The sequence below is a fragment of the Perca fluviatilis genome, chromosome 6 (genome assembly GCF_010015445.1).
Source record: "Perca fluviatilis chromosome 6, GENO_Pfluv_1.0, whole genome shotgun sequence".
Taxonomy (NCBI): domain Eukaryota; kingdom Metazoa; phylum Chordata; class Actinopteri; order Perciformes; family Percidae; genus Perca; species Perca fluviatilis.
Genome location: NC_053117.1, coordinates 18229673 through 18245091, shown reverse-complemented (window position 1 = coordinate 18245091; position 15419 = coordinate 18229673). Strand labels below are relative to the sequence as shown.

At 39.7% G+C, this 15419-nt stretch overlaps 2 protein-coding genes across 2 annotated transcripts; both read right to left on the bottom strand.

Annotated features, from left to right (window-relative positions):
- Positions 1-318: 318 nt before the first annotated feature.
- LOC120560024 (protein limb expression 1-like) lies at positions 319-5784 on the bottom strand. The gene is made up of 6 exons (XM_039802123.1): positions 5499-5784; positions 4766-4962; positions 3265-3405; positions 3074-3169; positions 1827-1904; positions 319-1709 (listed from the first exon to the last, which is right to left on the bottom strand). Exons 1-6 carry the CDS (start codon positions 5572-5574, stop codon positions 1305-1307), a joined length of 993 nt encoding a protein of 330 aa, XP_039658057.1. The 5' UTR covers positions 5575-5784; the 3' UTR covers positions 319-1304.
- Positions 5785-7092: 1308 nt separating this feature from the next.
- riok2 (RIO kinase 2 (yeast)) lies at positions 7093-12364 on the bottom strand. The gene is made up of 10 exons (XM_039804525.1): positions 12155-12364; positions 11847-11985; positions 11628-11744; positions 10823-10998; positions 10600-10688; positions 10298-10489; positions 10107-10199; positions 9421-9828; positions 9049-9148; positions 7093-7316 (listed from the first exon to the last, which is right to left on the bottom strand). The coding sequence occupies exons 1-10, from the start codon at positions 12218-12220 to the stop codon at positions 7155-7157; spliced, it is 1542 nt and encodes a 513-aa protein (XP_039660459.1). The 5' UTR covers positions 12221-12364; the 3' UTR covers positions 7093-7154.
- Between the last annotated feature and the right edge of the window lie 3055 nt (positions 12365-15419).

Genomic DNA, 15419 nt, shown 5'->3' with positions numbered 1-15419 from the left:
TTAGCTCCACCTTTACCAGCTACCAACATTAAAGAGATGTAGGCCTACACATTGATGCATCAATAATTATAATCCAACAGTATAATACATATGATTCTGAAATGGGTCATTCAGCATGATTACTTTTACTTTTGGTACTTTAAGTATATTTTGATACTGTTATTTATGTACTCTTACTAAAGTAAGATTTTGAATACAGGACTTGAGTATTTATACACTGCAGTATTGCTACTTTTACTCAAGTTAAATATCTGAGTACTTCTTCCACCACTGTACAAGATCAAGTCAAACACACACACTCACACAGTTTCCCCCAGTTCAGAGTTGGTTTAATATGAATGCACATGACAAGTCATGAGTCACAGAAAACATTTATTTACAAATGTATATTATAATGATTTTTTTTTAAAACAAACAAAAACATTTCCCTTTAAAATGCATTTACACCCACCACCCAACCAAACCAAAGATTTTATCATGATCATTTATCATAATTATAGCTGCAGTTGACGTGACCAGCCATCCTCTATTTCATGATACTACAAACCAGATTGTATTGTATCTCCAGCTGCTCTCTGACATTATCAAATACATGTGTGTCACAATCATGACAAACTCTCATAGCATCCAGCCAACACGTCATCCAACATGTCACACAGTCAGTCAGTATGCTGAAGCGCCCTGGCAAGTAATTTCCATTTAGAAAATTGACAAGCCAGATGGCATGCTAGACAGAGAAGGAGAAAGGAAGAGTGAGGCATGAAAAAGTACTGAGTTGCTGGTAGATGAAGCAGTTCATAGGCTTAATATATAATTTTAAAACTCACATTGTGTATCATAATATACTTCTCAAAAAGACATCACTGAACTTACATAAAAGCTAAGGCAGTGAAATAGAATGCTCTTTGTACAAACATAGATAGATGGTCACTGCTACAGTTTACCAACATTCTCTGCTAATGGATTTAAATCATTTAACTGCTGTATTTCTTTTGGTTAAAGTTGTAAATACACTACACATAGCTTTAAGTTCTATGGTCACAAAAGAGTGTTAATAAGGTTAGAACAGTATTACTACAAAATTTAACACAATAGCTGTAATTCTTTTGCTTACAGAACACTTATGTGTACACTAAACCTGAAGACCATGACCATGCTTGATATGTTCTGTTCTCCCAAACAGATGCAAATTTCCAGTGGCAGAGTTTTAGCTCATTCAAATGACAACTTCCATCCTCTACCTTCTGCTTCAGTCTTTTCAAAGTCATTTAAAGGCACATAAGTCTGAGCACGGTGAAGGACTTTTAGTAGGGCATGTGTTTGCCAGAGGTTTGTAAGACTGTTTGCTTTTTATGGAGGGTTGGTGAAGGACTGTATGGTGGAGTTATCTGGACTTCCGTGTCCTGGCTGTATAATGTGTGTAAAGGAAGCTGCTCTTGCTTGTATGTGTGACTGGGCGCCTCGCTGTAGTCCTCAGGTGTGTGGTGAGTGTATGCTTGACTTAGAGCCAAGCTGAGGATCTCTGTCTTTTCCTTGTAGAAGCGCAGCTCTATGCCTCGCCGCCGGGCCAACACCAGCTCCCTCTGCGCCACCTGCAGCTCCTCCCCGAGTCGACCCGGTAACCTCTGCTCCCGTCCGAGCCAATCCAGAGCCATGCTGCTGCGCATGTACTCATCAAGTCCTCGCTGAGAGTAATAGGAAATCACACTCTGAGGGGGAGGAGAGAACATTAGCAATCATCAGTTTGTAGCAGCAGATATACTGATGCTTTAACAAAGTTAGCTGAAACCAGGGATGAGATATTATGTTCTTGGCAGGACCTGTACCTGTCGAGAGCACTGCCTTTCCCTCAGAGCCTTCAGTGTCCCGTTCCACTGCAACAACTGGAAAATTGTCATCATCTCCTACACAGGGAAAGGGGGAGAAAGTGGGTTAGAATGAGACGGGGGGAGAGAGAGAGAGAGAGAGAGAGAGAGAGAGAGAGAGAGAGAGAGAGAGAGAGAGAGAGAGAGAGAAAGAGAGAGAGAGAGAGAGAAAGAGAGAGGGAGAGAAAGTCTTGTGCAACCCCATGAGTAATGACTTGAATAACAAACCCAAACATCGAGCTCTGTGTACGTAGGTCTGACAAAGATAACATATTATGTGGCTTCTTCTTGAACCTACACCTAAACTGTGGATGATTGGTTTGAAAGGTTATTGTAAATCTTTATGCACCAGGTAGGTTTCACCCTGATTTATAAAACACTGTCTAGCTAAACAACTGCCATGTGTTAAGAGCTAGTGACAATAGTGTTAAACATACTTTAACTGAAATTGACCTCATAATACAAAGATGGAAAACATGACACAAACGTTATCTGGGGTTGAAGTCCATGTTGTATCTGCTGGCATGTTTGCTCTGTTTCCAACTGTGCATCTGCCCTATGCTACTTGTTAACGGTCCTGCACCAAACTGCAGACTGAATGTATAAATGATCTCAAGCACTGACAGCTGCATACCTCATTGTTAATGATGTGTGTGCAGATATTTTAATGTACTGTATTGTGTGTGTGAATACATTCACTTGTCTGTGTAGGTAAATGTGTGCACGTGTGGAGGTGTGTGTATTACTTGGAAGCTATTCATCTCTGTGAGCCATGGAATGATAATGAACCCATTTCCTCCTACTAATAACCCTCTGTCTGCAGACATATGCTTATTTACACAAAGGTAGAAATATAAGGTGTTTCATACCATGACTCCCTGCCGCAGTCTAACTGAGAGTGAGATGGAATGGGAATACATTAGCAAAAACATACTAGAGGGGTAATGATAACAATGGAGGGTGGAATAACCACCCAGTGGTGGTGATTCCTGTTATGTTTGGCTTAATAATTCCTAACTAGGTAAAACGATAATGCATGAATTCAGGGTCTATTAGATATACACTTTTTAAGATCCCTTCACAGACAAGTACCTCTTCACAAAGCCTGAATCCTTTGAAGTAAATAGATCTTTCATACAATTACTACATGATTTATAAGCACAGCTACAAGAACATTTAGCAGAATAGGCCTTGGCTTTATGTTTTACCTGGAACTCAAGCATGGTCCTTCCTATGTAGGAGTGGAGCAGCAAACTGTAGGTCCCTATACTGGTGCTTGAATCACAAGCATCTTCTATAGAGACCTTTACAGAGACAACAGTGCAGGTCAGCATTCATGTTGAGACAAAATTCTTGCAATAAGGTGCAATACTGTGCGTTTGCACTGGCTCACACTCACAGCACTGTCTGTGGCCGCCTGCTGTAAACTCTGAGCGATGAACTGAGGGTTAATACGTCGACACGGCAGCTCGTTCACAAGTGAGTTCATCAGGGCCACGCGAGCTGCATCCCTCCGAGCCTCTGCCTGAGTGTCACACACCTGTAGATGAGGAGATGATGAACGTGAAGGGTTAAAATGTCAAAAGGAGTGCAAAAAAATAGGGAAAGATTTATGAAACATTGCAACTTTAAACAGACATTTCTGAGTCTGCTGATATGTGTGAGTCGAGGGTTGACTAACTTGAGTCAATAAGTCCTGTCTGAATATGGGAGCCCACTCTTAGTTAAATTATGATGATTTTACACTTCATTTGAGCTAATCATGGGATCAGAACTTAAATCACCAATGAGATTAGAACATTAGAGGCATTCACAGATAACCAATCACATGCCTTCTCTGATCCGGGGGCTGCTGTCTGGGTCACAATAAGCCCATTGAAAGGCATTGTTGGATTTAAACAGAACATCAATTTGAAACAACCTTAAAAATGTGTGTAACCGTGTGTTTATTCCCACTGAATGACATTCAAGTGTTGCTAGTGAGCACTTACCTCTGAATGTGAAAGTTGATGTAATGCAACAAATGCTTTTGCTCAGAAACAGTTTGTAAGAAAGCGTGATTCTGTGGCTGTTATATTTTATAATTTAGTTGATCTGTGCTGTGCTGCTGCAGCAAAATGAAGAGAAGCAATTGGAGATTAAACTGTGTTTTAGATGGAACGGTGGATCAGTGGATGGCACTGCTGAGTACTAGGTTCGATCCCCAGTCCGGGCAGGGCCTTTCTGTGTGGAGTTTGCATGTTCTCCCTGTGCTCAGGTGGGTTTCTGGTTTCCCCCCACCATAAAGAAATGCATGCTAAGTAGCTCCTGTCATTGCCCTTGATGTAGGTACTGGCAGTCCCCAGGCTGCGCATTGCTTCTAATGAGTTAGGATGGGTTCAATTCAGAGGATACATTCCTCATATTTGTAAATCTACTTGGCAAATAAAATAAATATATTGTTATATTATATATATTATAGACCTTTTCATGGAATTCCATTGCAGCCTGGCCCTTACACTGCAACAGGAAATCAACTTGGGTTCATATAGAATGTTTATGTTTATATCTGTGAAAAGGTCTAGTATTATTACTACTATGTATTTGTAGTAAATTCAAAACAATAGCCAAACTATCCATTTACATAGAATAACAAACTAAATTTGGACATGTGTTTTTTATTACATGTACAACTGATGTTAGTGTTTCCACGCTCTCTGCAATTTCACCATCAAGACAGAAACATAAACGGCATCATGTATCTTTAAAAATACTAACTTTTAGCTTATTGCCGGTCAAGTATGTGTACTTCCAACTTCACATTAAGGACAACTGGTGTCTCACTGACACATTACAGGCATCTTAGATTAAATACCAAGTGTAGGAATCATGCCATACAGCACAGATGATGATAAACCCACCTTATAGTTACCAAAGCAGCTTCCTCCAGGCAGGGTGACATAGCAGACGTATGGAGGACCAGGGGACGGTGCAGACTCATACAGCAGCAAGCTCTCTGTCTGGATGGCTACAGAACCATCTGATTCACTGGAGGAACCATTTAACCCACCTGTCTGTCTCTGCTCCCAGAAGTTATGGAGCATGACCACTACATTCACTGCACACAAATGGACACATTTCATCAGTCATGATTAACTTTTTTTTTTTATATGTAAAATATTTTGATAACTTTCATAAAAGGTTTCTTCTTAGTGTCACTCTGAGTAAACCTGTGAGAATGTGTAAATTTGAACATAAATATACAAGCCAGAAAATGTAAATCAGCATTCTCAGACAGTGTTTATTTAAGCAGAATTAGGAGCTGTAAGTGCCATCCCATAACTTATACAAATCAGCATTTTGTAACCCTTTTCTGACCCTGAAATAGGTTTGAAAGTTGCCTGTGTCCTTCACTGTGTGCTGCATTTCAGTCTATGGCAGCAGGGATAAGTTGACTGACACTTGCAGGAATACTTTGCAGGAAATGTGACAAAGTAATAAGAAAATAATTTATTGCTTGCCTGTTTTTGTATCATTTACGACAGTGGTTAACACAGTTGTAACAATTGTAGCAATTTGATTCAGATATCTAAAACAAAGATGTGTCTATTTCCTGTTTAATTAAGTTTCTCACAAAGCTTCTCCGTTACTCACAGTCTTTGGGGCTGGTGTCGGTCTCACTCTGTGACAGGTATGACATGATGCTGTCCTCCACTTCCACGTTACTCATCTTTACTTCCACAGCTGCCTCAAACAATAAGTCCACTTGTCACATCAAAATGGTCCATCAAAACAGCAAACATGACCCTATAAATGAGCAACCACCACTGCCATCACAGCTCAGAATGGGAACATCATAAGGAATAAGCTCAAAATCTGAAAGTCCCTCCACTCTGCCTTTCTCCCCTCCTCCTCCTCCTCCTCTCCCGTGTGAACATCCCACCAGGGTTTCTCTTTTGAAGCGGACCACCTTTGTCACCCTCGCTGCCAATTAGCTCAGAGGGCCCCTCACTCTTTCTATACACACACACACACACACACACACACACACACACACAGAGGTGCCGAGCTGGAATGCTGAGCCCCTCCCTTCGTGCCGTGCAGCTGGCTAATCCCTGAACAGAGCTGGACAGTTAAAGACCTCCACAAAATTGCCAAATTGAACCACAGATGGCACAATGTACCACATTGAGGAACAGGATATATACGTTTTTGTCTGTGGAAAGGTATATTACTGGATGCTTCTTTTATATGAAATACCCTCAGTGCCCAGCATGTTAGGGACAATTCTACCAAAGTGTTTAAGATGTGTGGGGGTGGTATACTTTTGACTTCACACACTAATTTGAGCCCACGGAGGCCAGGGTCTCTGAGCTCCATTCACCCGCTTCAATATGAATGGCCATTGTTCAAGTCTGAATTCACCCGCTCTCTGAAAGCCTCTTACATATAAATGAACCAAATTCTCAGAAAGTTTTGGTTTCTTAGCTCCAAAGTCCTTTCTCATCTGTTACATGTCATGTCTCAGTTGAATCGGGACAGAGCGAAGGGGTATGTGTGTATTTCATGCTGAATGTATTGCTGCGTTCTGGAGAATGTTATGTTCCCACATGCTTGTGTCACTCTTCACTTTTGTGATTGGTTGCTGGGAGGGTGGATGTAGCTATCTATTCAAACCACCATAATAGTCGGGAGACCTTTGAACCACAGGAGTTTAGCATAAAACGAAAGCTCTTCATGAACTTGCATTCTGTTTGATTCTTAAATCCACATTAGTCACTCTGTCAGCAATACACCCAGAATGAACTTGAAACTACAATAATGGAAACACTTACTCAAAAGGTTTCTGTCTTTTGTAGCCATCTTGGAAGTTGATATGCGAGTATCAACTTAAAAGAATGAGCTCACTTGACTAGCAAGCACGTTAAGCACAGTTGCATATAATTTCCTGAAAGAAACAAATGTTAATTTTGCTTATTTCCTAAACCAGTCTTTTCATCAAACAGAGAAAAACACACATTTTGAGTAATGTTTAAAATGGTTTAATTATCAAACATACAGGTTTATTATAAGCAGTCGATATTTACATTAGACTAGATGCTGATCTTGATAGTTCACTACTGCTGCTGAATACATAGTTTGTTTTCACTCTTCTCTCGTGTATTGTAACAGTACGGCACAGTTGAGTTGTTTTTTCATCAACTATGATGTGTTTACAACTTTTCAGACGGAGCAGAGGAACAATGCAGCATGCTTTAACCATACAAAACAAAATGTTGACATGAATTCTGTCCATCTCTGCAGTCCCATTTATCCCCAGAAAGAGGCGGTCTCCATACTAGATTTGATGTTATCTTGGTTTTCTCTCCTGGATTTGGTCACTAAGTTGGCTTCTCCCTTCTGCAGACGTCTCCTCTGTGCCGTCTTCTGTTGTTTGGTGAGCTGCCTCCGCACCTTCTGACGGACTACCTCCTGCAGCAGACAGAAAAACGACAGCAGGTTACTACAGACGAATGCACTGTCCGTCTCTGCAAGGCAGACATAACAGTATCTTGACATGTCTTGACATGCACCCATCACATTCTTTGACAAACTGCAACACAATGTGAAAGCTCTTTAGCAACACCTACAGGACATTTCAGGGTTAGTCAAAACAGTTTACTAGGATTGCTACAATGTCTGGTGAAATGTCCAAACTTCCAAGTGATCACCTTAGAGTGTTAGTATTTTGTAACGGTACTGTATTAGGGCCCTATCTTGCAACCAGCGCAATTGACTTTGTACACCGACGCATGTATCATTCCTATTTTTCACCCGACGCACAGCGGACTTTTCCCTCCACAGACTCCCATCGCTAAATTAGGGAATGAACTTGCGCTCCCGGGGGCGGTTCAGCAAAAAGAGGAGGCGTGTTCAGTGGCACGTTATTCAGATGCTATTTTAAGGGTGCACGGTTGACCGTAATGTAGAGTGTGCACACCGCGCATACACTTCTCTCATCTCACGGACCCCGCAGTTCCCATTTTTGCAAACCATACATAAATACAGGGAAAAATATGACCTTGTTTTACACAACATTTCCATGAATCATGGATGTGTTGATGACATAAATGAGGAAATATTAGAGGACTTAAGGAGACGTGATGTTGAACTGCATGTGCCGATGCCACTTGACCCAAATGCCCCAGCATTTCTCTGATTGGTTTACAGAGGTGGATAGTAACGAGTTACATTTACTCAGTTACATTTACTTGAGTACGTTTTTGAAAAAATTATACTTCTAGGAGTAGTTTTAAATCACTAGACTTTTTACTTTTTACTTGAGTAGATTTGTGATGAAGAAACTGTACTCTTACTCCGCTACATTAGGCTACAATGAGCTTGTTACTTTTCTTTTTACCTCTTTGGTATTCTACGGGTCATTGTTTTTTATCCCCCCCCGCGTACGTCTCATTTTAATGTTTTATTTTGACAGAGAGAGAGAGAGACTTCCGCTAAAGGCTCAAAGTGCGTAACAGCAGCTACATTACCTTGTTCTAGTTCTTCCTGCAGAGCCTGGTAAAAAAGTATAAAGGTTTGGGAATTTGTGTTACTTGTGCTTTTTTTAAAAATGTTTAAGTACTTGAATTTACCTGGATTATTTTAACTTAAGATATTTAATTAATTAATTTATTTTAATTGATTATATTGACTGGATGAACTATAATTTGCCTAAAGATGATTATTTTGTATTTTTGTCTGTCTGATTGAATGATTGTGTAAAAAAATAAATCAGACGTTACTCAACAGTTACTCAGTACTTGAGCACTTTTTTTACTCTTACTCAAGTAATTATTTGGATGACTACTTTTTACTTTTACTTGAATCTTATTATTCTGAAGTAACAGTACTTTTACTTTAAACTTTTACTTTATTTTTTGCTACTCTACCCACCTCTGTTGGTTTATTGCACGTTATGCCCAAACCACACCTATGAGTAATGTAGCTACTTCAGACCAGCCCATTTTAGATTTGCGTCGGCCGCAAGAGTAATTTATCCCGCCGGTATAATAGCAACAGCGTCCGAGATCCGCCCACAAAGCTACTTGCATTTGATACTTGCGTTTCAGATCTTTAAAATAGGGCCCTTAGTGTCCTTCACTCTCACATTGACCCTTGTATAATACATTAACTGCAGACAGCTGTGTGTCGGTGTTTTACTTACTGGTGGTATGGTAGAGCAGCTCCCTATACTGCCCATTGTACCCTCACTGTCTGTCCTCATCCTCCTGTGTTCTGCCATATGTAGAAGACTGTCTGAGTCTCTGCAGGAGAAAACACAAATCAATTGCTATTATGGCACATTTTACAGCAAAAATAAACAACAAAACAGTAATTCAGCGTTGGGGTGTAATTTGCATATTTTTAACCACCCTGCTTAATTTGACACAAGTGATGCTATATTTTAGTCAAATGTCTCTGAAATGTATCGACCATTTCTCAAGATACCAGGCATTTGTATTCACAGACCTAGAATTATTTGTTGACTCTGTACCACAGCTACAGGTGGTTATGTTAACTTTTCCATTGTGTTTACCTGAAGGGTTTGAACTCTTTGTTGGAGGCGGAAAGGTCTGCCAGCTCTGGACACTCATCCTCTGCCTCATTCAACTCTTCCTCCAAGTCCTTGTCTTCATCACTTCTGCCAGTAGATGTCTCAGTTCCTTTTTGTTCTTCCCCTTTTTCACTCTCGTTCTCCTTATCTTCTATGTCTGCATGTGAGTCGCTGACTTTCAGTCCTTCCAGTTCCAGCATTGCATGCTTATATTCCTCCATGTCCACACTCTCTTTTTCTACCTCTTCATCTGTGGTCTCTTCGTCATCACCCTCCTCTTCGTCATCTTCCTCTTCCTCAGGTCCGGCTGGGTGTAGCAACGCAGCATCTCTCTCCAGATCCTTAGTGAAGCCACTAGCTGAGACTTCGACATCTAGAGAATAAGACCGCCTGTTGGAATAAACCGTGAAAACAAATCAGGTTTTTAAATAAATGTAGAAAAGACAATTACCATTGCAAAATATACTTTTTCTTAAGGTTGGGACAAATGTTGAACGAAGTACAAGTAAATAAAATCAAGTTGTTCCATTTCACAGGGCAGACAACATAAGAAGTTTTGGTCATGGTCACTAAAAAAAGCTTACAGACATCTAAAAAATAACCCCAACACATTTGTATTGTATTTGAAGGAGTTTTATTGCAACTGAATCATGAATATGAGCAGTTACCTGATATCTTTGAAGGTTGGGAAGACCGCGCTCTCGTAATTGTATCGTTTGGCAAAGAAATCTTTGATACATTTGACATCTCTGTCAAAATACCTATAAAACACAGTCAGGAAAAGGGAATAATGGATACATCTTTTTGTTTGTTTTATTAATTTTAGGGTCTTATTAATTTTTATAACAGAGACACCAACCATTCAGCATTAGGATGTGAGGTGGACACCATTTGAGGGAAGTCAATCATAGTTATGTGGTCGTGGTCGTCCAGCATAAGGTTGAACTCGTTAAAGTCTCCGTGAATCAGGCCGTGATTGGCCAGTTTGACTATGAGCTCCATGAACTCATTGTACAGTGCAGGTGGATCCTGCAGCTCATGCACCTGATACCTGGAAGACATCACACAAACAATAAACACAAATTATATAAGGAACAGAGAGTAGGAAAGTGTGCTATTGTATTATATAAAGCAAGAAAGAAGGATGGCTTGTTTACATACAGTGGATATCCATTGATGAACTCCATCACTACAGCATGTCTGTTATAGTCCACAGGTTTGGGAACAGGAAATCCCCGATCATACAATGCCTGAAAATTAGGAGATGACTCAAAAGATGCACCAGACAAAACTGGATTCCTACTGCCCATCTTATGAATTGCTAAGTGACAATTTTCTTTCAATACCACATAACTTAAATACTTTGTCTGATTTGTTCCATTACCTTCATGTAGGCAAACTCCTTCATGGCAGAAAGGCGAGAGAGGTAGAGCCAGGAAATGCTTTTCCTGTGTTGGTGGTAATCTCTCTTGTTCTTCAGGTTCCTGAAGGAGGTACGACCCAATCTGTGAAGCTTCAGCGCGTACTGCTCATTGTTTGGGCTCGCCACAATATATATATCTACAGGATGTGAGCACAAACAAATATTTCTATAAACATTAAAGTTTCTGATCTCGACTAAGCACCCTGGAAACCTGACAGAGAACAGATGTTATTTACATCAACACGTAGAGAATCATTACACAAACTACATTTGAAACACTACAGTTAACCCTTGTATTGACTTTGGGTCACATTGACCCGTTTTCAATTTTTGTTTTATATCAGAAAATATGGGATGTAGAAATAATCGCTGAAAATGTGTAGATGAAAAATTTAACAATTTAAAATGTTGGAAAAAGCTAAAACAAACTGTGAAAAAAGGCGTAAAAAAAAAAAAAAGAGAAGACAACACAAGGGTTAAATAGACATCTCAGCATTTCTTTATGGTTATGGGTAAGAAGAAAAAAAAAAATAATCACAACAGGGCTGAAAATAGTTAAATATTATTTTAAACTGTATGTGTGTATTTCTGAATGAATCTAATTTGAATCTGTATATACATATTAAAGACTTGACTTTGCTGGTGTGAAGCTTATTATGGTATATACTGTGTGCATATCAATGATAACAAACTCGTTGCATGCCATTGATTCTAACCGAATCACGCATGCCAAACGAGAGGTGGCTATGTGACCGTTTTTTCTTACCTGACTCTTTGCCCACACCCATCTGGTTGCCAACTGAAATGAGCACCTCTCTGGAACACAACGTCTTCAGAGCCAAGTAGTCATATCCTCCGTTATTCAACCTGTAACCCTGCACAGCTGAAATCCACATACACACGCAGCATTAGAAGAATAACCTACATGTGCCATCTCTGACAAGACTAGTGAGGGTTCAGGAAGCATTCCTGTGTGTTTTCTTACTCTTGTTGCGTTCATAGGCCACAAGTTTGTGTTTGACAAGCTCTCTGAGGATCTTGTTGCAGCCGCCGTGTTTGAGGCTAGCGATGGACGACAGGAGACTCACTGGGACAATCTCATGGTTCTTCATCCCCATCTCAACCTGTGTGAGGGGAAGTTCACATGAAGAAACAAGAATAGATCATTGGAGTGCTGAAATATATGACAAACCGAGTCTGACCAAAGGTAGCTAGCCTAGCACAGGCCAACTAGCTAGCTAGCTAGCTATATGGCACAGCACAAAACAGTTAGCTAGATAGCTTGCTACTTACCGCTGTGAGGACTCGGAAGTCATCTCGAGATAAGTATCTCAACACCACGACATTCAGCTTCCCCATGTTTTCAACCGGATAACAAACAGTTAGCGAGTGTGTTTAGAATATTATTACTGGTACTTCTTAGGCTCAGTAGTCCACATTTTTAGTAAACACACGTGCAAGGCGGAAGTTCGAGGAACGGAGAAACGTCACTTCAGGTTTACGTTCGAGGAACGGAGAAACGTCACTTCAGGTTTACGTTCGACATCATCTTGACGTACCAATACCACACGGTAATACAATATGTCAATGAATACAACACACAAGAGTTTACACAACATACGTTAACAATGTTTCAGCGTAAATAATAATAATAATGAAATTGAATAATAAAACAACACATAGCATTAACATCATATAAGCATGGATGTATAAAAAATGGGGTTTACCGTATGTTACCACCTAGTGGTAAAGTGGTGAAATAGAAAACGTGAAGATGACGTTACGCTGTGTTGAATTTACTAGAGGCACACATTACATTGGGGGGGGGGCACAGCTTGTAAGGACGCGCTCTATTTACATGTGGTCAAGGAAAGTAGAAGTATTTCTATTTTTACTTAATGTCTACGGTGCTGTGTGTCCCGATGTCATTCTAAAAACTATTTTACAGCCTACAGTTTTAACCTGTTTCCAACTTCCAAAATATTTCTGTAGCTGTTTCAACGCCAGCAATTTTAGGCTTAAAAAAGCCTTTAATAGGTTAATAATATAGGTTTAAATAATTAAAGGAAAGATGGCTGAATTTACTGTCATGTGAATAGAACAGATCCATTGTTTTTTTGTATTTTTTTTCATAACTATATTTTTATTTCAAGGACAAATGCTATTGTTTTTAAAGAGATTGTCTTTTTTACATTTTCAATCCCTCCCCGACAAACCCAGAACAGTCTGCCTTACATAATATTCATTAATAGTAATAGTACAAAATATGATGAAAATAATAATAATAGTAATAATAATGATACAATATTAAAAATAAAATAATATAAAAGTTTTTTTTTAAAAATTAAAAAGAGAGAGAAAAACAGTTGGACACCACAATCAAAAGTGTAACAATGATACAACAATAAACACAAGCCCTACATATTACAAATGTAAATAGCTGGAGAACACCTGGAGCACTTGTGCCGAAGCATCAAAGACCACAAGTTTTTCATACAGAGAGGTGTGTGTAGAAGGTACCAATGTAAGTCCCACTACGCCCCAGGAAGTAGATTTATGGCAGAGAAATAGGATAATAAGGGTTGCCAGACATATGAAAATTTATGGGAGCGTCTAATTGAATATTTAATCTTTTCCAAATGTAGGTATAACATCAGATCCTGAAGCCAATGCGATGCTTTAGGTGGGTTAGCAGATTTCCATTGTAATAACACCCGTCTGCGAGCCAATAAGGATGCAAAAGCAATAATGTTTAGTTGCCTTTGAGTCAGATTCGTTTCATCAGCTGGAGCACCCAATATAGCAAATTCAGCACTTGGCTTCAGTTGTATGTTACATACTTGAGAGAGTGTATCAAATATAGTTGACCAAACAGTAAGTGTAGGGCACGTCCAAAACATGTGAGTCTGATCAGCTTCTCCAGTGTGACATCTTATACAGGTCTTATCAAAGTAGGATTAAAAGAAGCAATCCTTGTTCTGCTTAGGTGCACACGGTGTAAAACCTTAAACTGTATAAGACTCAATTGGGCACAAGAGGTACTACCATTCACTCTATGGAGGGCATTGCTCCAGAACTCCTCTGAGAATACTGTTCCAAGCTCTTTCTCCCATGAGCCATTGTTAATGTTAGCCTATTGGTGACACTTTTTTTTTTTTCTACTATGACACGTCAAAATGTCTTCTGTGAAAAAGGCTTATGGATGCCAATGAGTTGTGGAGTGTATAGGATACAAATATTTGGGGGTGTGGACTGGATGTTTTGAGTGTGTTCTAAAATTGTTATTTGTTGTGAATGTGTTTGGTATTATTTACATGGATGGTTGGTTGATTTATTGACTTCTTTATAGTTATATTGTGTTTTGTAGTCATACTGTAGATCAGCAGGGATTCCAAGAGAAGTTTCCCCTCAGGGACAATAAAATATCTCATATAGTATCATAAAATGAAAGAAATAGTGATGCTACAGGAAACACTGCATAATCCCAGTCAAATGTGAAGGTCAGGTGTGTGTGTGTGTTTGCGTGCTGCATGTGTGTGTGTTTGTATGTTTGTGTTTGTAAGAGAAAAGGTGTTAAACAGAGATTTACCAACGGTTGCCATAGCAGCTGGATTTTGTGCATTCCATGGGCAGGTATGTTCTGAACAGAGTGTGTGTGTGTGTGTGTGTGTGTGTGTGTGTGTGTGTGTTTACTCAGGACTGCCCTGTGACAGACACCACTCTGTTCTGCTGCCAGTACACACACACACACACACACACACACACACACACACACACACACACACACACACACACACACACACACACACACACCACACACACACACAAACAATATGCCGGGCCTCAGTCTTGCTGAACTGCAGAATGTTAAATAAACCAGTGGAGGAATTCCACTGAGTCAACACAGCCTGTGGAAGAGAGCTCACTGTGACTGTGTGTGTGTGTGTGTGTGTGTGTGTGTGTATACACACAATTTAGAAGAGGTGTTTTACTGACCTTTGTAGAAGAAGAAGAAGAAGAAGAAGAAGAAGAAGAAGAAGAAGAAGAAGAAGAAGAAGATTGCCTTTATTAGGGGAAATTCACAATATTATAGTATAATATTAGCCTGGATGCCAGCCAAACTTAGCCCCGCCCACAACATTTGAGGTCGGGAAGTTCGAGTAGGACCACGTCAGGCTAGTATAATATTACTGTAGACTGTCAAATTTAATTGGCTTTTTTTTATAAGTAATTAAATTATTCCAAAACATTGGAAGTGTATTACCCAAGACAAATGGACAAGTCTGCAGACAGCAGGAGTGAGACAATGAGCTTTGTGTGTGTCACTTAGTGTCTGTAAGTGCTCTGCAAGTCTCATGTTATTACACTCAAGGCTCCTGACTGTACAGTTATGTCACTACAGTGTGCTGCATGCATTAACAGCTCCAGCAGGTGTGTCTTAGGTGGTAAAATATACATCTTTACCCACTTAAGCACAAGTAGTGGACAAAAAAACAGGGGGCCAGTACAATATAATGTATTCTAATAAAACAACACCACCACAAACTAGCCATGAAAT